This window comes from Hemitrygon akajei, chromosome 14 (assembly GCF_048418815.1).
Source record: "Hemitrygon akajei chromosome 14, sHemAka1.3, whole genome shotgun sequence".
Classification (NCBI taxonomy): domain Eukaryota; kingdom Metazoa; phylum Chordata; class Chondrichthyes; order Myliobatiformes; family Dasyatidae; genus Hemitrygon; species Hemitrygon akajei.
In genome coordinates this window covers 91,374,951-91,399,734 of record NC_133137.1, presented here as the reverse complement: position 1 = coordinate 91,399,734, position 24,784 = coordinate 91,374,951, and the positions used below count along the sequence as shown (strand labels likewise).

The window sequence follows — 24,784 nt, the reverse complement described above, 5'->3', positions numbered from 1 at the left end:
GGTGGGGATGTGGCACTATTGATCAGAGATAGTGTCACGGCTGCAGAAAGGGTGGACATCATGGAGGGATTGTCTACCGAGTCTCTGTGGGTGGAAGCTAGGAACAGCAAGGGGTCAATAACTCTACTAGGTGTTTTCTTTTAATAGACTGCCCAATAGTAACAGGGACATTGAGGAGCAGATAGGGAGACAGATTCTGGAAAGGTGTAATAATAACAGGGTTGTGGTGGTGGGCGATTTAATTTCCCAAATATCGATTGGCATCTCCCTAGAGTGAGGGGTTTAGATGGGGTGGAGTTTGTTAGGTGTGTTCAAGAAGGTTTCTTCACATAATATGTAGATAAGCCTGCAAGAGAAGAGGCTGTACTTGATCTGGTATTGGGCAATTAACCTGGTCAGGTGTCAGATCTCTCAGTGGGAGAGCATTTTGGAGATAGTGATTGTAATTCTATCTCCTTTACCATAGCATTGGAGAGGGATAGGAACAGACAAGTTAGGAAAGTGTTTAATTGGAGTAAGGGGAAGTATGAGGCTATCAGGCAGGCACTTGGAAGCATAAATTGGGAACAGATGTTCTCAGGGAAATGTACGGAAGAAATTTGGCAAATGTTCAGGGGATATTTGCGTGGGGTTCTGCATAGGTACGTTCCAATGAGACAAGGAAAGGATGGTAGAGTACAGGAACCGTGGTGTATAAAGGCTATTGTAAATCTAGTCAAGAAGAAAAGAAGAGCTTATGATAGGTTCAAAAAACTAAGTAATGATAGAGATCTAGAACATTATAAGTCTAGCAGGAAGGAGCTTAAGAAAGAAATTAGGAGAGCCACAAGGGGCCATGGAGAAGGCCTTGGTTGACAGGATTAGGGGAAACTCCAAGGCATTCTACAAGTATGTGAAGAGCAAGAGGATAAGACATGAGAGAATAGGACCAATCAAGTGTGACAGTGGAAAAGTGTGTATGAAACCGGAGGAGATAGCAGAGGTACTTAATGAGTACTATGCTTCAGTATTCACTACAGAAAAGGATCTTGGCGATTGTAGGGATGACTTACAGCAGACTTGAGCATGTACTTGAGGTGGTTCATTTTGGTAGGTCAAATATGATGACAGAATATAGTATTAATGGTAAGACTCTTGGCAGTGTGGAGGATCAGAAGGATCTTGGGGTCTGAGTCCATAGGACACTCAAAGCTGCTGCGTAGGTTGACTCTGGTTAAGAATGTATATGGTGTGTTGGCCTTCATCAATTGTGGGATTTAGTTTAGGAGTCGAGAGGTAACGTTGCAGCTATATAGGACCCTGGTCAGATCCCACTTGGAGTACTGTGCTCAGTTCTGGTCGCCTCACTGTAGGAAGGATGTGGAAACCATAGAAAGGGTGCAGAGGAGATTTACAAGGATGTTGCCTGGATTGGGGAGCATGCGTTATGAGAATAGGTTGACTGAACTTGGCCTTTTCTCCTTGGGGTAATGGAGGATGAGAGGTGACCTGATAGAGGTGTATAAGATGGTGAGAGGCATTGATTGTGTGGATAGTCAGAGGCTTTTTCCCAGGGCTGAAATGGTTCCCACAAGAGGACACAGGTTTAAGGTGCTGGGGAGTAGGTACAGAGGAGATGTCAGGGGTAAGTTTTTTACTCAGAGAGTGGTGAGTGCTAGAAATGGGCTGCCAGTGACGGTGGTGGAGGTGGGTTCGATTGGGTCTTTTAAGAGACTCCTGGACAGGTACATGGAGCTCAGAAAACTAAAGGGTAACCCTAGGTAATTTCTAAGGTAAGGACATCTTTGGCACAGCATTGTAGGCTGAAGGGCCTGTATTGTGCTGTAGGTTTTCAATGTTTCTAATTATGGTCACAGGAACAGACTGGCTGGACTGGAATTTTCTCAGGAGGGAAGAGACACTGAGGGGATATTTAACAGGTGTATGAAATAGTGAGAGGTTTAGGCAGAGTGAATAGCCCTGCTGCAGCTACAGAGAGCCATATCCTTTTGATTATTCTCTCTTCTAATATCTGTACCTTACTTTTTATCCCATGACATGATCCCCTGTTCTATATACCTATGGTCTGCAACAGCCTACCTTCCCACCCATCAGGCTATGATATTGTAGCGGTGTGCTACATGCAGCGCTAAAATAACGACACGGAGTCGGTAACTGCAATCAAAGAATATTTTATTCGAACTTCACAGCCTTGCTTTAAAGCCTCCCTCATCCCGCCCTCCCCGGGCGCGGATGCTCTAAGGGACACGTACTCACAAACCCCCGCAGGCTTTTTGCCTTTGTTGCGGACCTGGCCTTTGTGCCTGCGCGCTGGCTATTTGTGAGACGGTTCGAGTGTGCTAGTAAGTGGGTCGCCACAATATCTCGAAATCAGAGGCTAAAGCTACTTGGCCCAGGTATGTGCTTGCATCTCTTGAGCAAATACAGCATCAAAATTGCTGAGCTGGAATCTGAACTGCAGAATTATGTTGCATCAGTGATGGGGAGCCGAGCCCCCAGTGTGGTAGACTGTGTATACCTGTCTGGACACGCCCCTCTGCTGACTGCTCCTGTGGCTCCTCCCACAGACCCCTGTATAAAGGCGATTGGAGCCACTGCTCCTCCCTCAGTCTTCGAGATGTCATGCTCCCTTTTTGCTGTTAATAAAAGCCTATCGTTCACTTCCAGTCTCCTAGAGTTATTGATGGTGCATCACCCAGGAAAGACCATGGTCTGCAATACAACAAAGAGTAATGGTTCACCCAACAATCTGACACACCACAGGCTGTCCCTCTCTCCAATAAAGGGACAGAGAGGTGTCACCTTTTCATAGTGAGAGGGGAGGCATAACAAAACAACTCGCTGATTTGCAGTGAGAAAGTCTGCTGCGTTGCTTTTTCCAGATTCTCTGACTCAAGGCTCGACAACAAACTCTCCCCCACCAACGACACAGACAGAGAGAGACTCCCGCGATTTTCCCCCAGCAGCTGATCCGCTGTTTCCGATGTCCCGTTTTCTATCTTAGAGCCTCAGACAGCAGTAATGGCATAGAGTCACAAAGAGCCGCAAAGCCTCAGAAACCCACACAGTGTCCTCGGAATTTTGAAAAGCAGCTGATTTGAGCCCCCGGGAACGGGGCTCACCACCGCAAAGAACCGAAGACCGAGTACAGCTCCAGATCAGGGTCTCCGATAGGACCTGTCCACCCTGAAAAGGAAAAAGGGAGACAGCAAAGGTAGAAATTAAGCTGTTTCTGCAGATGAGCTCAAAGGAGTCATTGTTAAGTGCCATTGTAGCTCCATCCCTCATACCTCCTTCTTGCATGGAAGGAGCACATTTGGCTCATTGAACAGAATCTATTCCTCCACTAACTTGTAACTTTCATACAAACAGCACCAGAGGTCAGATTTGAACCTGGGTCACTGGATCTATGAGGGGGCAACAACATTATTTGAACTAGGTCCTCAATTGCACATCTAGCTACTTTTAGACAATTAATTGCAGAGGCTTACCAACATCCAGGTGGGAGAAAATACTCATCTCCCCTCTAGTCCTACCAATTATTTTACGTTTATGACCCTTAGTTTTTTACCATCTACTGAGAAATACTATAGCTCCTTCCTTCCTGTTTATTCTGTCTATGCTCCTCATAATAACACCTCCCGTCAACCACCCCTGTTCTGTGGAAAATAATCCAGTTTTATTTGATCGTTCATCAGAACTACAAATTTTCAGCTTTGGCAACAGGCTCATAAATCTCTGTGGCCTCTCCAATGTAATTCAATGACCATTATTCAAACAATGGCCTAACTCACTGGTCTCAACGTTATGGCCCCTAGAGGGCCACGCCAGATTTCTTAGGGACCACAAGTGAAAAACAGGAGAGTGGGGGTGATGGGAGTTTCTGAATGGGCCATGGTAATTTACTGTTTTAATGATGAAAATATATAAATTAAAAAGAAATGAATGTATGTAATTTAGTTGGAACCCTGAACGGAATGAGTGGGAAGATATCCTAGATCCTGCAAACGAGGCAGCAAAACAGCTCAGCCTGTGTGTGTGTGTGTGTGTGTGTGTGTGTGTGTGTGTGTGTGTGTGTGTGTGTGTGTGTGTGTGTGTGTGTGTGTGTGTGTGTGTGTGTGTGTGTGTGTGTGTGTGTGTGTGTGTGTGTGTGTGTGTAGCTTACCAAATCACAATCTGCAGATTGGTTGGGGCTGTCTGCAGTATGGCCAATCGGCGATTGTGCAGCAGGAGGTCAAAGACAAGAAAATCAGCAGATGCTGGAAATCCAAGTGACACACACAAAATAGTGGAGGAACTCAGCAGGCCAGGCAGCATCTTTGGAAAAGAGTAAAGAGTTGACGTTTAAGGCTGAGACCCTTCATTAGGACTTAGAGCAAGAACCCTTTCACCTGCTCACCTTCCACTCTCATCCTCGCTGATTTTAGTCTTGCTGTATGCTTTGATCGTTGAGTTGGTCAAGAATTAGAGACGATCTTGGGTTTACAGTTAGCCATTAGGCTGTGCACTCTGTTCTCAATCTTGCTTTCAACTACAGTGAATTCTCTCAGAGACAGCAAAAGTGCCAGATTGCTCAGTCGGCCCAACAACCCATCATCAAAATGTAAATTACAGGCTCCAGTCACATACAGATTAGGAGGAGAGGAAAGATATTTAAAAGAAGAAGGACAAGAAGTAGTTTTATGAACTGAGTGCAGTACGTTGCTGTTAGTTACATTGGTGCCATCTTGCCAAACATCATTTGGATCTCGGTTTAAAAATCTGTTATTATTCTGCTCATTACCAGATTCAGAATAGTCCAAGGTTCGCGACCTTACTGTCAGTTGCAAGATTAAATTTTGTATCATCTGCAAACTTCTTTGTAATGCCCCTACAATTGTCTCAATCATAAATGTATCTTACAAAAATCAAGGGGCCAAGTGCGGATTCTTGTTCAACTTTCATTGCATAGCTATCTTCCAGTTACTAAAACCCTTGTCAAGCAATAATCCTGGCACTGGGTCAGTTTTCAGTTCAGCTTCCATTGGATCCCTTGGGTTCCCTTCCTTTTCCTTTTGATGAGTCTGCCATGAACGAACCTAGAACTTCAGAGCTGACGAGACAGGCACTGCTTTGAAATCAAGGTGGTAATGCATGTGGAATCAAGGAAAGATAGCAAAAGTGAAGTCAAGGAGAAAATCATACTTAGAGATTTATAGTCATAGCTGTAAAAAGCTTATTATCTCAGCCAGAAGTGTTGAAGCTACATCTATTTGCACTTTCGGCCATGCTTTAGTTGTTCGATTATTAATTTCTCGAACATGTCAGCGGTTCCGGTCACCTACCAACAGGAAAGGTATCAATAAGTTTGAGAGTACACAGAAAATTTACACGGATGTTACTGGGCCTTGAGGACTTGAGCTGAATTGGTTAAATTGGAAAGGTTGACTAGGTTAAGACTTTATTCCCTGAAGCATAGGAGAATGAGGGGAGGAATTATAGAAATATATGCAAAATTCTGAGGGTTATAGATCGGTTGAATGTAAGCAGGCTTTTTTCCACTGAGAGTGGGAGAGACTAGAACTAGAAGTCATGAGTTAATAGTGAAAAGTGAAATACTTAAAGGGAACCTGATTGGAAACTTCTTCATTTAGAGGCCACTGCAAGTGTGGAATAGGATGCCAGAGTTTTATTTCAACATTTAAGAGAAGTTTAGATAAGTACATGGATGGAAGGGATACAGTCCAGGTGCATGTCAATGGGAGTAGGCAAAATAACAGTTTGCATGTGCTGCAGTACTCTATGACTACATGATGATGAATGGCGATTCTGTTCACAATATGTCAAAAACTGAAGTGAATAGATGGAGAGTAACACACACACTCACACTCACACTCACACACACACACACACACACACACACACACACACACACACACCACACACACACACACACACACACACACACACACACACACACACACACACACACACACACACACACCCCTCCCCCGCAGGTATTATTTCTCTAATGAGAAATATTTTAACCACTTTCCATTAATGTACAAGAATAAAGTGAGAGGGCTTCATTATTTATGAGAAATAAGAATACAATAGCTATATAAAATCCATGACTGTAAGGATAAGACAAAAACTCAATAACTGTGCACTCTTTGCTCTGCTTTCTGGCTCCTCAAAGTTTTTACTCCATTCAGAAGGGGTGAATGAAAGTACAATTAGTTGCAAATACAATAACCTCAAACTGTAAAACACTGTCTAGAGTAGGGGTTCCTAACCTTTTTTATATCATGGGCCAATACTGTTATCGAAGGGGTCCATGAACCCCAGATTGGGAGCCTCTAATCTAAAACCAAAGATTCAAAGTGCACTTATTATCAAAGTATGTATGCAGTATACAGCCCTGAGATTTGTCTTCACCACAGGCAGCCACGAAACAAAGCAAACCATGGATCCCATTCAAAGAAAAACGTCAACCTCCACTTGCAAAAAATCAAATCACGTAAATGGCAAAAAAAGAGCAAAAAACACAGAATATAAAACACAAAATTGAAGGAGCCCAGGCATATTCAGTTCAGCTCAGTATCCACCATCTGCAGACTGGCCTGGTTCAAGATTGCCCCAAATAGCAACAAAAAAGATGTGACCAGAAATTAGAAACACATGGTGACATGAACTAGAGTCTAATCCAGAAGCTGCTTCAATCAAACCCTGCCCAAGACCCAGAACTCCGTCACAATCCTCCGACACATTGAGAGACCATTTGGATGCAGGTTCTTTCCTTCAGGAGCAGCGAGCCACGGAGCTTGCTTCATTGGCATACCATTAACTGTTTGAAATATTCAAGCCCTCCTCCGCTACTGATCTGATGTAGCCGTGTGTGCCATTTCAATGCAATATTGCAGCAAACGTGTAGGATTCTAAAGCAGTAGCATCTATACCTACAATCTCAACCATCTAGTTGTACAAGGATGGCAAGCTCATGGAAATATTATCCCCTTCCTATTCTCCAGGGCATAAACCATCCTGACTTGAATATTTTTACATCATTCTTTTACCAATGCGGAATCTAAATTTTGTCCCAAAGACCACAGTGAAGGCAATCATTGCAAAATAAAGTACCTCAGCAATTAGAGCTGTGGTTCACCAGCACGTTCTGAAGGGCAAGAAGGGATATGCAGTTTTTTGGTAGATCTGTGACCAATATGTACTTATATTTTTCCTTAAAGGACACTCCAGTGGGTCTATACTTTAACATTTCCACAGGAAGCACTATCGTGGGAAAGCAGCATCCATCATCAGAGATCCCCACCACCCAGGCCATGCCCTCTTCTTGCTGCTGCCATCAGGTAGAAGGTACAAGAGCCTCAGGACTCACACCACCAGGTTCAAGAGCAGTTACTACCCCTCAACCATCAGGCTCTTGAATAAAAGGGGATAACGACATTCATTTGCCCCATCAATAAAATGTTCCTACAACCAATGATCTCATGTTAAGGACTCTTTATCTCACTATCTCATGTTATCATTATTTATTGCTTTCCATTTGCATTTGCACAGTTTGTTGTCTTTTGCACTCCGGTTCTCTGGTTGGTCTTTTGTTCATCCTGTTGTAGTTACTATTCTACAGATTTGCTGAGTATCCCCACAAAAAAATTAATTTCAGGGTTGTATATGGTGACAAAGATGTATTTTGATAGTAAAATTGAGTTTGAACTTTGAAATAACAATGGTTTCTACAACACAAATGCAAACACTCAGCTGATATAACACATATCATAACTAGCAAAAATGACAGAAATTTAACAGCACTTTCAGTAATAGCAATTAGCACAATGTACTTATTCGCCAGTACCTGATATGTAAAGCTGCAGATTTTACTGAAATAGGCAAGGATATGATGTGGAAATATCCGGACTCTGGCTTGTACAAAGAACTAGTCGTTTTGTTGGCAGGCATTGCCCATCCCTCATTGCCATCAAGAACTTGCTGGCAAACCTTCTTCTCGAACAGGTGCTGTTCTCACAACGTAATTGGGTAAGGCATCTCAGAGTCAGACATGACGATGAAGGAATGCTGATTCCAATTCATCAATTCCCTTTTGTACCTAAAATAAGAACAGGGGCATACTTTCAGTTAAGGGTGGTGTGAGAGCCAAATTACTGGTGGTGGGCATTTTTATCCAACAGCTGCTTTTATCCTTCCTGGTCAGAGAGTTGAAGGTTTGTAAGATGTTTTTTGAGTAATTCAGACAGAAAACTGCAGGATATTTTGTAGATGGAAAATACTGTAGCCACGTGTACTGATGATGGAAAGGATTACTGTTTTATAAGTGGATTAATACCAGACCAATATGAAAGGCTCCTCTCAGCTTATTCAGAATTGAATTATTTGCATGATAAAGCCATAAACTAATTTGCTGCTCTCTTTGTATACAGTTAAGTAGGATATTGTTCATATTAAATATATTTCTTCTGGGCAGGACCAGCTGTCACCATTCCAGAGACGAGTCCTGCTGGTACCTCGGTCTATAAGTTAACTGCATCTGATCCTGATGGAGACATTTTACATGTAAGTCTTTCCTTATAATAGATTGCTTCTACTGTTGGTCAAGTTATAGAGATAAAATTGAAGTTTTCGATCTCATCTTGAACCACTGTTATCCTTATTGCAATGATTCATTGTGGTCTTCCATTAAAAAAAAATCAGTGCTAATGACTGATTAAAGGTGAACCACGTTTTGCAACTAGCCAGCCTCTTCACTGCTAGTAGGCCAGTTCATCAAATGAAACTGTGGCAATTATTGGTTAATATCAGGTAGGACATGGTAGTCAGTGCAAGTAATTACATTATTCTTTCTCTTGGAGAATGCTGTTGGCTATCTTTTCACTGAGTTTTGCTTTACTTCTTTTGTCTCCTTAACCCTCTACACGTTTCTCAATTTCCTTTTTTCCAATTATTTCTCAAACTGTCCACTCTATATCCTGCCCCAACTTCATGCCGTCTCCTGCATTCATTTTCCTTTTCTTTCACTTTCCATATTTTCCCTTAAATCCCTCCCCTTCTCTCCTGTACCACCTTCCCTTTTTGATGCTGGTTTCCACTGAACTCCACCCTCCTTTCTTCTTTCATATTTCACTCTCCTTCCTCTCTTCTACCTTAACCGCTCTGTTGACTTCCTCAGACACTCATTAATCCCACATCTATTCTGATCCAGTTATCTGCCCATGTGCTGTTCGAGTTGGTGTGAACTACTCACTTTGACACTGCCTGTCCCACAGCAATAGCAAACAAGTAGCTACTAGCTCCTAACACAGAAGTGACTTGATGTCTTCCGGTTATGGAACTTGCTGCAATTAGTTGAATCCGGAATGATCTAGAATTTGCATAGCTTGTGTTTGATCTCAGCAAACAGATAAAAGTTATGCAGGAAGTAAAGCTTCTTAAAGTGTTCAATCACAGAATGAAGTTTTTTACCGATATGAATCTAAATGTTTTTTTCCCCGTAGTATTCCATCCTGCCGAGCTCTTCTACCAATACCACTGCTCGATTTAGCGTGGACAATTTGGGTCAAATTTCCACAGCAGCTGCTTTGAACTTTGAAAATGGTGACACGGTAAGAGAGTCTGAATAACAAGAAGATCCTCAGCAGACAAAATTTAACCAGTTTATACATCTGCCATGTGTATTTTATTCAAACACTTCAATCTGTTCTTTGCCACCAGTTTTTCTATGCTGTAGTATCTATTAATGACAATGCGACTACAGGCCTTGGGTGCACGGGCACAGTGACAATCACAGTTACTGATGTAAATGATGAAAGTCCAACATTCAGGCACGTAACATATCATTTCACTACTGCCAAACAAGGTCAGCTGTAATGAATGTTCTTTGTTTTATTAATTAGAATGTTTATCACATTTCAGCTCCTGCCCATCAAGCAACTTGATCCTAAGTGAAGAAGTGGCCGCTGGAACCAAATTGACTACTTTATCTGCCTCAGACAATGATAACAATGATACTCTAACATTTAGCTTCTCAGTAAATGAGCCTGACTTTAAAATACAGCAAGGTAGGACTAGCATTAACTTTCAACAGTGACAAACTAGGGCAAAACCAATCTATTAAAAAATTACAATATGATGCAACTCCTAGTTTAGCAAATGTCCAACTTTATTGTTACTAGTGTGAATCAGTCTAACTATTGTGCAACTTTTACAATGTGTTTGTCAAGTCTATGCATTCCTATCACAAACAAGAGAAAATCTGCAGATGCTGGAAATCCAAGCAACTCACACAAAATGCTGGAGGAACTCAGCAGGCCAGGCATCGTCTATGGAAAAGAGAACAGTCGACGTTTTGGGCTGAGACCCTTCCCATTCATTTGCTTTTCACTCTGCTGGGCTGTGAAAGTTTGCTTCTGCACTTTGATCTCTGAATGGAATATGAAGAGAGAAGCTATTAGAAGCTAACAGCTTCTCTCCTATGAGAAATCTGTACAAGTCCATGAGCATCTTTTTAATGTGATGCTAATTAACACTTTGTTCTATAATTGAGCATTTCTGCAGTATATTGTTCACCATGACATGTATTTCTGTATCATCTTTATGTTTCCAGCATGCCCCTTTTGATTTGTGTTTAGCTGTAAGTTTATAATAGCCTAAAATTTTCGGACACACAAAAATAGCAGTTCTGTGTAGAACTGTCAGCAACAGCCTCCATATTTCCAAGGTGGTTCAGGAGTCCTATTCTCAGTGCAAGGACACATCAACATTCACCTGGCTAACTGGTTCTGTCATCCAGCAGTGGTGTATGAATCAAGTGTGTTATCACCATCTTACATGACATGAAACTTGCAGTTTTGTGGCTGAGTCTTTGGACTTCTGCAGGTCTTCAGCTGTATGTTGGTAGATCTGCCCTCTGAACCAGCGACTATTCATTTAAAGCAGAGGACTCTTTGAAAGGGAGAAAGGAAATTTTATGTTTTTATCTTTTCAAACATATTATTCAGACACACTCTTGACAACTAAGTCTGACTGGAGTGCAGCTACAAAAGCATTTTATCAGTGTTTTTGATGAGCAGAGCCCTATGCTCTCACTAATCCGGTTGGAAACCCCGGCATCCTCTTGGATATTTGTATTAACAAACATATTGAAGGCAAGGGCTGATAAAATGTATGGGGAACCATGGTCTACGTTCTGTGTGCTGGTTTACGTGATCCTCCTCAGGAGAGCCTACTCAGGAACCTTCAGCTAGTTACTGAGAATGCTTTCAGCTTGACTAGACAAATCAGTGGGGTATTACTGGCAAAGTTTTTATTTTCCCCCTGAACTAGCCTGTATATCATTACATGGTTTCTCACTGCTCAGAATTTACATATGACTGCCCTCAACAGATCCACTTTATAATAGGATAACCTGAAGTTTGAAAATTTTATTGTAATATGAGCCTCTTTTGTTTTTTAGTTGAGGACACTGCAATCATTACCAATGTGTTCAAGATGGACTATGACAATGCTTCTGCCATCAGATTCTATACATTAAATATAGTTGTTATGGACCAGGCAGGAAATACAGCAATGTGTAATGTGAATATATCATTGATTCCTGTCAACGAAGCTCCTATATGTGATGCTGATTTTGAAGCAGGGACAGGTAAATGTGCTTAAGCTATTAATGGCAAGTGAAAGTGATTGCAAAGAGTTGTATTTTCTCTGGTAGCCACTTTATTTCTGTCCACCATTTTGTTTTTCATTCCCAACTTACCAGCCTAAGAAGCATATAAATCAATTCTTGGGTGGTGTGGTCAGGAGACAGCTAGTTTTTCCAGATAATCCCACAGTGGGTAACCAGATATCCAGAAGGATTGCTTACTCTGACAAAAACTGGAACCAAATTATCTGTGTTCCTAACTTGGAAAAGCTGATATGATTGGTAAAATGAACAACCAGAGGTAATCCCTAAGGCTTGCTACTTTAATCTCCATAAGGGTACTACTGAAAGACAAATGCCCCTCTTCATGGCATTGTGCAATGATGAAAAAGGTTCTTTCCAGGAACTCTTATCATTCAGCCATTGCCGATTTATGAGGCCACTGATGTACCAATTATTTAGAGATTAATCATTTTCCTGCCTTTGTTTATTCCTGATTTGCAGCCTCTGTGGATATTAATGAGACCCATGATGTCCTGACAACCATTTACAAAGTCCTTGCAACAGACCCAGATTTCGAGGACTCTTTGACAGTAAGGTTCCACTTCAGCCATATTGATAGTGAACAAATAATTTATAAAACAGCTACCTGTATGAAATGAATGGCCATTCAGTTACCAAAGACAGACATTGTGAAGTCCCATTAAGGCTTTGAAATCATGCATGCTACGTGATGAATATTTTACTGGGATTAGTGAAAGTTAAAGTGCCATAAGATAAAGGGATATTAAAACATGCTGCCCTGCCCTAATTCACTGCCTGTAATCCCTCCTTAAATGGACTTTCCTTACCAAGGGTCACAGGCCCTCGTGACTCCTGCTCTTAACATCAACCTGGGGATTACTGATCTCCTCAGCGCCCTTTGACTTGACCTCTAGCATTGCTGACCTTCGACCTCAGAATGCTCTGAGTTGGATTCCAAACACCGTCTCCTGCCCCTGATTCTTCACTATCTACCTCTAACCTTCAACTCCCCCTCAACCCTGGCCCACAACCCTAACCTAACTCCCTGTGCTGTCTCCAAAACTATCCCTATGAACCTAAAAAGCAATGAGGTCTGAGCCACGATACCGACGGACATTGCAGGTTGGCGCCATCTTAACCAGAATCCAATTTGTCTCACTGGTCCCAAATATAGAAGTATGAAGCAACACACGCATTTTCTCATCTTTATAGACGATCAAAAGTAGAATTTAACTAGTGTTTGTTCAAAGATCATTTCATAAACTGCGTGCATTAGTGATGAAAATATATCAGAAATGGCTGCCTGTCATGACTCTTGCAATTTTGATTCGAGCAAAATCAAAAGAAATGAAAATTGTAGAACAGATTATTGCTTTACACCTGCTCAAAGTTAAATTCACCACTTGTTGAATTGCTACCATCATTCATCTAGCTGTTATAGATAGGAGCTGGAGCCTTTTACGGGGCAGGAACCAAGTCATGAGATGGTGATGGAATCTTTATATGTAATGGCAGCAATGTCCTTGTGAAGATCACATGGAAATAATTATTCCTTATTTTTATTTTCAGTATGAGATTGCAACCCAGGTGTCTGGCCCCCTTACAGGAGGAAATATCTTCAGTATCGATTCAGCGACTGGAATTATCTACAGAAATATATCAACATCACTGGATTATGATTCTGGCTATCATGCAAGTTTATTTCATAAATTTTATTCAAATTACAAGGGTAAATTAAAGAGTGGATGCATGAGATCAGGATCAAGATTGAATTAATGTGCTTTCTCTTTTCACTGCTCTGGTTCACTTAAGTATTGAAGCTGAAATTATTGAAGCCAGCCTGAACCAGTTCTGCACTGATCATTCAGCAAAGACGTTTCAGATTAGTTAAGGTGCATATCACAGTGAAATCAAGGGTCATGAAATTGGCCTGGTTTTTCCCAACTGAAAGAAAACTATTCACTATTCATTATCTGTATAAATTTTGGTGGATTTTTGATGGCAAACTTGGTTTTCTTGAGATCGGTTCAGCAAGCATGCCCTCTAGTGAGCATCTTGGTGTGCAAGAGTGGGGAATATGGTGGTACCTTCAATCAGTCAGATCAAAGAGACAAGCAACCCTGTGGTAGTTACTGGGGGATGAGTAGGAAGTGTGGGGGTTTTATATCCTGTGCCATTTTAACTTCACAGCTTGCTTTAATATTTCTCCCTGTAGTGATGATCCAAATTGCAGTCCGGGAAGAAGTTTGGTCATGTGTTGAGTGGTGGAGTTAAGGAAGGGATCTGAGACCAGGCTAGGTAGAAGGCAAGCACTGCTCTCCCTTAGCAACCTGCTTCTTCCACAAAACAGTCCTTTAGCTGCCAGGTATCCCAAAGCTTGGGTAAGATTTAAGCTTCAATTTGAAGCTCCCAGACATAATGTGATGAAATCAAAGCTGTATCTGCTAACATTGGAGATGGGCACGCTGGAGTGGAATTGGAAACTAGGGTAGTGTGCTTGTTGTCCAACGTAACTATATCACCAATCACTTTATTCACCACAGGTGTTTACATTGGATGTTACAGTGAAAGATAAAGGAAACCCATCTCCACAGAAGTCCTGTGAAGGAATTCTTACCATAAATATCATAGATCAGAATGATGAACTTCCTGTTGTGAGGTAAGATGAGGATGGAATCATCCAATTTGAGAATGCCACACTTTTAAAGGCTCATTTCCTTTGTGGTATTTGGACGGAGATGCTGTTCCAAAAGTGACACTTTGTCAGGGGTGGGGCCTCTGGATGAGATGGTAGACTAAGGCCTAGCCTGCTTGCTGAGGAGAATACTGCACAGTTTTGTAGGGAGCTTTACCTCTTGGTCAAAATCATTAAAGTGATTGGCTTAGACTTTGGGTAACACAAAGAGAAGCATCATAAGCACCATTTCCGGGTCATTTGCTGTCACTCCAGAAATCTGATCAGACTCTTCCCAATAGGAATTGTGACAGTGCAGGTGATGCTATTTCTGCATCACACACTCAGCAAATCATATAATTCCCCATGGCATGAGCAGGAAAAAAAAACGCTTCACCTGATTTCTGAAGTGACCACTTTCAGCACAACCAGTTCTTCAGACCACTCCACTGGACTGGAACCCCTCAAAAGGCAAGTCCACTCACTGATCTATCCTTCTTTTGTCTCAGCCCCTGATTTAGTGACCCTGAGGCTCAGAATGGAGAGCTCAACGTTCAGCCCCCAGGCCCAATGGCTCCTTACCTGAGCGTTACCTGCTCATAATCTGACCCAAATCATGATTTCAGAGACCAGCCTCCACACTCAGCTGATCCGTTGGCCTCATTTGGGCCTACATCTGCTGGCTACCCTCTCTCAGTGAACCCGATGCACCCAGCTTTGGCAGTATAATGTTGTCGTAGTAAAGGTTCAATGCCATTTCAGTACTATTGACATCTGCAGCTGCAAGCTGACGGCTGAAACAATCGTTGTCCTGTTGTCACAATGGACATATTGCACACAAACCTGTACACACTAGAACTACAGGCAACAATGTGATCATCACCACATACTGTTAACGTGCAAATTGTCTGTCACACATCATGCATTAAAATAACCTATTACTTGTTGTCAAGTATTTGAGACATCATGAGTTGCCTACTGTCTTAAACAAGTACCCTTTTTTATTTTAATGCTGGAACAAGCGTGCTCATGAAAACTTTAATATGACAGAAGCATACATGTTGTTAACTCCAGAGAATGATTTATAAAGCTTGATTATTTGTTTTAAGTTTTAGCCCTGCAAATCCAATAAATTTCACAGAAGACAGTCCTGCTGGAACTGTGGTAGTGCAACTGGATTCCTCTGATAGGGATGCTGGTGATGTTGCAACTTATAGCCTTGCTGAAGCTTCCCAAGACTTTTCCATTAATCCAGGCAAGGACATTACACACATATGTATTTAATATGTGAAAAGCTTACTGTTATTGTGACGAGTTCCAGGCATTCCTTCATATCCTGCCATATCCACTGTGTACGTGTTAGATGGCGCCACAAGGCTATTATAATTCATCTTGACACTGTTACTATGGCTCTCCTTGTCCAGTGCTATTCTCACCTTTTCCAAAGTTGCAACTGAGGCGATTTTTGCAGTGAAATGTCTGAAACCCTTGGTGTTTATCATTACTACTCCATAAAACGAGACAGAACTTTGGAGTTCCTGTACAAATGGAGTTTAACATCGAAATTACAAAAATCCCATAGATAAACTCCATGGATAATTTCACTCACCTGAACTGTGAACTTACTCCGCAACCTATGGACTAACTTTCAAAAACTCCACAACTTATCCTCAGTATTATTTAATTAATTTATGATTTCTTTTTTATTTGCATAGTTGGTCTTCTTTTGCACATTGGTAGTTTGTCTGTCTTTGCTTATGTGTAGTTTTAAATTGCCTCTGTTGTATTTCTTGTTCTACTGTGAATACCTGCAAGCAGATGAATCTCAATATGGTATATGGTGGTGTTGGTGATGTACATATGTATGTGTTTGTGTATATATATATACACTCCAGTGAAAGCAATCCGAGTTTTAGGTAGTTGGCAGTTTAATGATTTCACAGCACCAGAATGCCTTGGATCCTCTGGAACGATTCACTTTAACAGCAGGGTACTTCATAAGGAGCTTCCTTTTAGACGTTTAAAAAAATCTATCGATACTCCAAATCGGACCTCAGACAGCAGACTCGGGTCATGTATGCAATTCCCCTTTATGGAAGTGGAATCAGGAATGGTGCGCTGGTCTGCAGGTATAATTGAATCGCAGAGGCTTTAGACCACCCGCCCCCCCCCCCCCCCACTCCTGACTATCCTGCCGGCAAATATAGAATCAGTGAAAAATAAAATTGAAGACTTCAGAGCAAAGTTGCTATACTAGAGGGACATCAGGGAATGCTGTATGCCTTGCTTCACAGAAACATGGCTATAGTTCGCCATTTTGGAAGCAGCACTGCAGCTCAATGTCTTCACAATTCTCTTCAAAGACAGAGCTGCTGCGTCTTTTAAAGGTGGAGGAGGTGGAGTGTGCTTTATGATTAGCTCATTGCGTGCACAAAGATGGTGGTTCTGTCCTGCTCACCCAATCTGGAACATCTAGTGGTCAAATGTCATCCATTTTACCTATCAAGGGAGTTTTCCGCCATCATCCTGGTAATGGCGTACATTGCACCTCAGGCCAACATCAGGTAGGCACTGGGGGAGATAAGAAACATAATCAGTAGGCATGCAACTGCGCACCCTGATGCCTTTGCTCTCATTGGTGGAGATTTCAACCAGGCCAGCTTGAAGAAGTCTCTGAACGTCTACCACCAACCCGTGGAACCAGAGGAGCCAACTTGACCACTGTTATACCACCGTCAAGAACGCTTATCATCCCATCCCACTGCCACACTTTGGCAAGTCAAGTCATCTGGTTATGCTTCTATTTCCTGCATAGAGATAGAGACTCAGTGATGAGGACCAAAAAGGTATAGTCGAGGGAGGCAGAAGAGCACTTACAGGAATGCCTTGAGTTGGTGGATTGGACAATGTACTGGGATTCATTTTCGAGTCTGAATGAATATGCCACAGTTGTCACTGACTTCATTAAGACCTATGTGGATGAGTGTGTGCCTTCGAGAATATAACAGATATACCCAAACCAAAAGCTGTGGATAAACCTGGACCGTCATAATTCGCTGAGGGTCAGATTTTGGATATCAAGACTGGTAATGTAGAGATATACAAGAAGTTCAGGTACGACCTACAGAAGGCTATTTTAAGGGTGAAAGAAAAATTCCGATTGAGGTTGGAGCTGGAATTGAATGCACGTCAGCTCTGGCAGGGCTTGCAGGCCATTATTTCATACAAAGCAAAACCTAACTTCATGAAAGGCTGTGATGTTTCACTCCAAGATGAGCTCAATACCTTTTATGTGCACTTTGAAAGGAAAAAGTTAAAAGTAAATTTATGATCAAAGTACATTTATGATCTATATACCACCATGATACTCATTTTCTTGTGGGCATATTCAGTAAATCCATAGAATAATAACTGTAACAGAATCAATGAAAGATTGTACCAACTCGGGCGTTTAATCAGTGTCTAAAAGACAACACATTGTGCAAATACAAAAAGAAAAAAATAATAATAATAAATGAATAAGCAATAAATATCAAGAACATGAGATGAAGAGTCCTTGAAAGTGAGTCCATAGGTTGTAGGAAAATTTCAATGATGGGGCAAATGAAGTTGAGTGACGTTATCCCATTTAGTTCAAGAGTCTGATAGTTGAGGGGTAAACACCTTTCCTGAGCCTGGTGGGGTGAGTCCTGAGGCTCCTGTATGACAGCAGCGAGAAAAGAGCATGTCCTGGGTGGTGAGGTTCCCTGATGATGGATGCTGCTTTCTTGTGACAGCATTTCATGTAGATGTGCTCAGTGGTGGGGAGAGCTTCACCTGTGATGGACTAGGCCATACCACTAATTTTTGTAGGATTTTTCATTTGAGAATATTAGTGTTTCCATACCAGGTTGTGATGCAACCAGTCAATATGCTCTCTACTACACATCTATAGAAGTTTGTCAAAGTTTTAATTGCCATGCCAAACCTTTGCAAACTTTTAAGGAATTAGGGGTAATTCTGTGCTTTCTTCCTGATTGCACTTATGTACAGGTTCTTCAAAATGATAACACCAAGGAATTTAAAATTGCTGACCCCTCTCTCCACCTCTGATTCTCTGATGAGGTCTAGCTCATGAACCTCTGGTTTCCTTCTGAAGTCAATAATCAGCTCCTTGGTCTTGCTGATGTTGAATTATTGTTATGGTGTTGCTGTGGCCAAATTTAAGCCAGATTTTCAGTCTTCCTCTGATATACTGTTTCATCACTGTCTTTGATTTGGCCTGTGACAGCGGTGAAGTTAGCGAATTTGAAAATGGCATTGGAGCTGTGCTCAGCAACCCAGTCATGAGTGTAAAGTGAGTAGAGCAGGGGGCTAAGCACATGGCCTTGAGGTGCACCTGGACTGATGGAAATCTTGGGGGAGATGTTGTTGCCAGTCTGAACTGACTGGCATCTAATGATGAAATTGAGGATCCAATTGGACAAGGAGGTATTGAGGCCAAGGTCCAGGAACTTATTGACTAGTTTTGAGGGGATAATAGCATTGAATGCTGAGCTGTGGTCGATAAAGAACATCCTGATGTATGCACCTTTTCTATCCAGATGTTTCAGGGTTGAGTGAAGAGCCAATGCATTGGCATCTGCTGTGAACCTGTTGCTCCAGAAGCCAAATTGAAGCAGATACAAGTTACTTCTCAGGCAGGGGTTGAAATGTTTCATCACCAACCTCTCAAAACACTTCATCACCATGGACTACTGAATGATAGTCAATGAGGCAGGTCACCACATTCATTTTGGGCACCTGTATAATTGAAGCCTGTTTGAAGCAGATGGCTATCTCAGACCAGCAAGAATATGTGAAGCCCTGTAGCATCTGGTGACCCTGAGATCTCTGTCTCGGAGGCTGACGTTAGGATATCCTTCAAGAGAGTGAACTCTCGCAAGGCGTCAGGTCTTGACGGTGCACCTAGTGGGGCTCTGAAAACATGTGCCAACCAACGGGCGGGAGTATTCAAGGACGTCTTCAGTCTCTCACTGTTGCACTCGGAGGTTCCCACCTGCTTCAGAAAGGATGACAATCATACCAGTGCCCAAGAAGAGCAGGCTGAGCTTCCTCAATGACTATTGCCCAGTGACACTTACATCTGCTGTGACAAAGTGCTTGGAGAGTTTAGTCATGGCTAGAATCAACTCCTGGCCAAGCAAGGAGCTGGACCCCCTGCAATTTGCCTATTGCCACAATAGGTCGAGTGGTTGCAGTCTCAATGGCTCTCCACTTGACCTTGGATCACCTGGCCTACAGCAATACCTATGCCAGACTACTGTTCATTGACTACAGCTCAGCATTCAACACAATCATTACTCTAAGTTCTAATCAACAAGTTCCAAAACCTGGGCCTGCAACTGGACTCTTAACTTCCTCACCAGGAGTCTGCAATCAACACCGACTCACCTCAAGGGTGCGCGCTTAGCCCACTACTCTACTCTCACTACGCCTGTGATTGTGTGGCTAGGCACAAGTCAAATGCCATCTATATATTTTCTGACAACACAGCTATTGTTGGCAGAATTTCAGATGGTGACGAGGAGTATATAGGTGTGAGATAGATCAGCTGGTTGAGTGGTGTTATAGCCATAGCCTTGCACTCAATGTCGGTAAATCAAAGGAATTGATTGTGGACTTCAGGAAGAAAAGTCAAGGGAACACATGCCAGTCCTCATCGAGGGATCAGAACTGGAAAGGGTGAGCAGTTCCTGGGTGTCAATGTCTCTGAGGAACTATTCTGGGCCCAAAATATTGATGAAATTACAAAGAAGACAGCAGCTTGTTACGTATCCCGTAACTGGATCACTTACCAGCAAAGATAGAGAGGTCGGCTGAAGTCTGATGGTACCATTTTCAAACGTTTTTATTTATAAAGGGGCGCAAAAGTAAGGTTAATACAAACATTCAGATAACATACGTCGTCAATACTCAATCTAAAGCGCAGGTATAGTAATAATCAATAAGAAATAAGCTCTATCGTTGTCTAGGGGTAAGGTATATATTGTCCGCTGTATATCTAAAAGTCTCTTGCGTTCACTGCAGTTCCACCAGCTGCCGTCTTCTGGGGTGTCACGGTGGTGCACTTTTGTTAGAAAGAGAGAGAGAGAGATTGAATGAAACAGTTACCCAGCGGGTTTGTCCAACCTTTAGGAGTTCGATCCGTCGGAGTCTCGTTGGGAGGTGGCCGTCCACTTGTGGCCTCTCCAGTAGCTAAAGCCGTTCTTTCGTGGTGAGGTCGCCAATCCCAGGCAAGGAAAAGACGCACACGAACCCCCCCACTGGCTGTCGCTATTAAACGCTGTCGCAGGATTTCTAGCGTGTCTTCTGGTGCGTCTGGGGGGCCGTCTTTACAACCCCTCTTTTATCTGAACTCACGGGGTCTCAGATGTCAATCAGGTTGGGATGATGCAATCTCTCTCCATCTCTCCACCCATGTTGCCCTGAGGGTATACACGTAGTACAGTTCCCAATTCACAAAGGTGTCTCCACGAGACAATGACCACAGTCGCCAGCTTTGCTTCACCGTGAAACGAGGGACACCGCACGTATCTCTCTCTTCTCTTGGGTCATTGACCCCCCCTTCACTAGGGTTCTGGCGATTCTCACAAAGGAGGGGGGCTGGGATCATAACAAGCTGTATCTCATTAGAAGTTTGAGGAGAATTGGTACGTCGCCAAAGACAGCCGCAAGTTTCTATAGATGTACTGGGGAGAACATTCTAACTGGTTGCATCTGTCTGGTATGGAGGGGCCAACACACAGGATCAGAAAAAGCTTCACAGAGCTATTAGCTCCAGCCTAGCATGGGCACTCGCCTCCCAGCATCCAGGGCACCTTCAAAAAGCATCGCCTCAGGAAGGTGGAATCCATCACCCATTTCTCATGCCCCCTTCTCATTGCTACCATTAAGGAAGAGGGACAGGAGCCTGAGGACACACACTCAAGTGTATCAGGAGCAGCTTCTTCCCCTCTTGCCATCAGATCTCTGAATGAGCAATGAACCTATGAACACGACCTCAGTATTTTCCCCTCAATTTTGCGCTACATATTTAACTTCTTTTTCTTTTTATATATACTTCGGTATATACAAAAAAGAAAAATAAATATGTAGTTTATAGATTATATTATTTATAGTTTATAGTAATTTATAGTTTTTATTATTATTATAATGTACAACACCCGCAAAACAATAAATTTTACAACGCATGCCAATGATATTAAACCTGATTCTGATGAAATTGAATGCAAGAAACATTAAGGGTATCAAAGGTCATGTCATGCATAAAAAATGTCTTTTTTTACATGTATAACATTATTGAATTACTTTTTCTACTTCTGTAAATCCCACTTGTTAGAAGTCTTTGTTAATAATGCAAGAATCCGCAACGTTGACTCACAACACTGTGATGATTTGCGATTCATCGCTTTTGTATTCTCTTTGAGTCCCATTTTCATGCATCTTGAGAATTAAAATATTAATTGATTACAACAGGTTGAAACAATAAATTATTGAAGTGTACCTATCTTTACAGTTACAGGGATATTGACTGCAACAAATGTGTTGGACTACGATAACAGCACGACAATAAAATTCCATTCACTGCGAGTGTTTGTCACAGATAAAGCGTTGAACACGGCTACAGTCAGCCTGACCATTGTGCTTCAGCCTGTCAATGAACCACCAGTGTGCACTTCACCACAGCTGGCAGCAGGAACTGGCAAGTTTAACATTTGTCCCCTACATTCAGCACACAGAGAACACCTCACTTTCCACACGATCTTATTTTTGTTCATCTTGTAAAGTCTGCTATGAGCGAGAATGAGGAAGGCTTGTTTCACTTGGAAGAGATGGCGAGGGGAGGGAGGAGATGATATCCATCTAGTCTCATCAAAACTCTAAACTATAAAGTACAGTATAAAGTCTTTGTATACAGTGTTTTAAAATGATTGCTTTAATATTTGCAGCCACAATGAACATTGATGAGAATTACCCAAATCTGAAAACGATCTACCAGGTTACTGCTACAGACCCTGATGAAGGGGATTCACTGACAGTAAGTCCTGCCCTACCTCTGAGCTATATAATTATTATATCAATGGTAAATATTGATAATAGACAATTCTTAGACATGCACCAATGATATTGTGCTACTCGCCTTTCAAAAAGGTTTGAATAAAATTTAATGGTTAAATATCACTGTGCGAGAAGAACCTTTGAGTTTGTGTCCCCAGCTCTGAATTTCCCCAACAGTGGGTATTAATTTTCTCTATTTATCCTATTCAATTTAAAGCCCGGAAATAGATCTTCCCTGAAGGATTGTCTCCTAAAACTCAAGTGAGGCTCATACAGCCCATTTTTTATTATTTAACCCTTTAAGCTTTGATAGCTTTTCTGGGAATTTGCACTTGGTCCCTTGAAGTGGAACACATTCTTTCCCAGGACAAACAACTCACACTAAGCTCAGTAATCACGTAACGACTGACCAAAACTGAAGTAAGACTTCCACTCATTCGTATTCCATTGGTTTTCCTGAATATTGCACTATTGTTCACAAGCGAACATGATCTGTACTCTTCAACAACAAAACTCATCCAGTACTTCTCATGTCCCCTCAAGAAAATACTGAGATTTGCCATTCTTGCATACTTGTCAGTTTACCACACACTCTCCTACACTGATCTCCATCTACCACCAACTTAAATCAGTTTTCACTTGTTGATAACCTCCTACTCTTGGTGTTAGCATGACAACTTTAATCCTACAGGCTCAAATTCTATCACTAATCTTACCTGATGATCAAAGTTTCCAATCAAACCTAGCCGTACAACCTTTCTCCATGCAATCAGAGTTCGGTCCAGGGTTTAATCTACTCTGTATATCACATAGCACCATTGTAATTAAATGCCAGCAACAATATCTATACTGAAATCAACTAACGAGACTTCATATTTGTATTAGTTTAGCATTGTGTCCCAGGAATCTAGTCCAGTCACCGGAGGTAATCAGTTCAGCATTGATCCTGACACAGGAATCGTGTACAGAAACTCAACAACAGTTCTAGACTACGACCACACATATCATGTGAGTCAAAAGAATATTAACAAGACACTAATAGCCAATGTTTTTATTCTTGTGTGCAAAGCTTTTTAATTTACTGATGATTAAATCAAAGCAGTTATCCTGAAATATTTGATTGACACCTTTTTCACATTACAATGAACTGAACTGATTTTTTTACTTTTACGATTTTATCCTGAAATCAAGAGTCACAATCTTTTTATTTAGTACTTAATTCAATTGTTCACTTCATATGACTTTTGGAAGAAGAGTGCATTGCATTTCTTCCATCTATTGAAAGAGGTATTAACATTGTCCTGCATAATAAAAAAATAAAGAGAGCACTGAATTAATATTTTCTTGGAAAGCTGCATTTGCTTTAAAAACAACTTTCAAGAATATACTGGGGGCTTTCAGTACTCAGACCACAAGTGCCAATCACAACTTGAGATGATGATGGCAGCTTCACTGCTTTCAGTTGATATTCAAAAACACCAAGCTACGTTTAATTTAGTTTAAAATACAATGAAAACAGAAGGAATTTCACCAGAACTTATTTTTAGTTATCAAGACACAAGAAGGGGCAGGAGCTCAACAAATCAGGCAGCATCTATGGAGGGAAATGGACAGCTGACATTTTGGATTGAAACCTTTCTTGTAGAAAGCCGGCAGCTGTCATCCAATCCAGTTGAAGGCTTTTGAACAGCAACACTGACTGTCCATTTCCCATCGATGGTTAGCATGATGCTTTTCTGTACAAGCAGCCCAGATTCAACTACTGCTGCTTTTTGTAAGGAGTGTGTACTTTCTCCCTGTGTTTGCAGGAGTTTCCTCCAGGTGCTCTGGTTTCCTCCCAGAGTCCAAAGACACATCAGTTGATAGGTTAATTGGTCATTGTAAACTGTCCCATGACTAGGCTAGAATTAAATCAGGGAATTGCTGTGAAGAGTGAATTGAAGGGCAAGAAGTGCCCATTCCACGTTGTATCTCAATAAATAAAAATAAATGAATAAATAGAGTGATGCCACTGTCCTCTAAATAGCTTACTGGGAAAGTCTCCAGTTTCTGGTGGTTAAAGCTGTATGCTCAGCAAAGTCTTTTTACTTTAGTTCTTTCTTATAGCTCTGTTGCAATAAACACAATGTTTCCTAACCACTGACCAATTTGTGCCAACCTCTTTCCCTTTTATCAGTACTGCTGGTGGTGATGGGGGGGGGGGGGGGTGGAATTGTTGAGTAATAATGTACAGAATATTGTGTGTGATTTCCAAAGGGAATCTCAGTACATGAACAGAAAATCCATTTGGTAAGATAGATTTTCAGGCAAAATTGTATACAGGAGCTTTAAAGAAT

The 24,784-nt window shown here is 41.7% G+C and overlaps 1 protein-coding gene across 1 annotated transcript in view; it reads left to right on the top strand.

Annotated features, from left to right (window-relative positions):
- The window catches only part of LOC140738202 (cadherin-23-like), a 101,974-nt gene that overhangs the window by 26,355 nt on the left and 50,835 nt on the right, over positions 1–24,784 (top strand). Inside the window, exons 19-30 of the mRNA XM_073065309.1 lie at positions 8,480–8,568; positions 9,507–9,614; positions 9,724–9,833; positions 9,925–10,070; positions 11,465–11,653; positions 12,155–12,243; positions 13,244–13,366; positions 14,218–14,333; positions 15,458–15,603; positions 21,907–22,092; positions 22,340–22,428; positions 23,334–23,456. Coding sequence (XP_072921410.1) covers positions 8,480–8,568; positions 9,507–9,614; positions 9,724–9,833; positions 9,925–10,070; positions 11,465–11,653; positions 12,155–12,243; positions 13,244–13,366; positions 14,218–14,333; positions 15,458–15,603; positions 21,907–22,092; positions 22,340–22,428; positions 23,334–23,456 — 1,514 coding nt within the window. The remainder of the gene's footprint in view (positions 1–8,479; positions 8,569–9,506; positions 9,615–9,723; positions 9,834–9,924; positions 10,071–11,464; positions 11,654–12,154; positions 12,244–13,243; positions 13,367–14,217; positions 14,334–15,457; positions 15,604–21,906; positions 22,093–22,339; positions 22,429–23,333; positions 23,457–24,784) is intronic.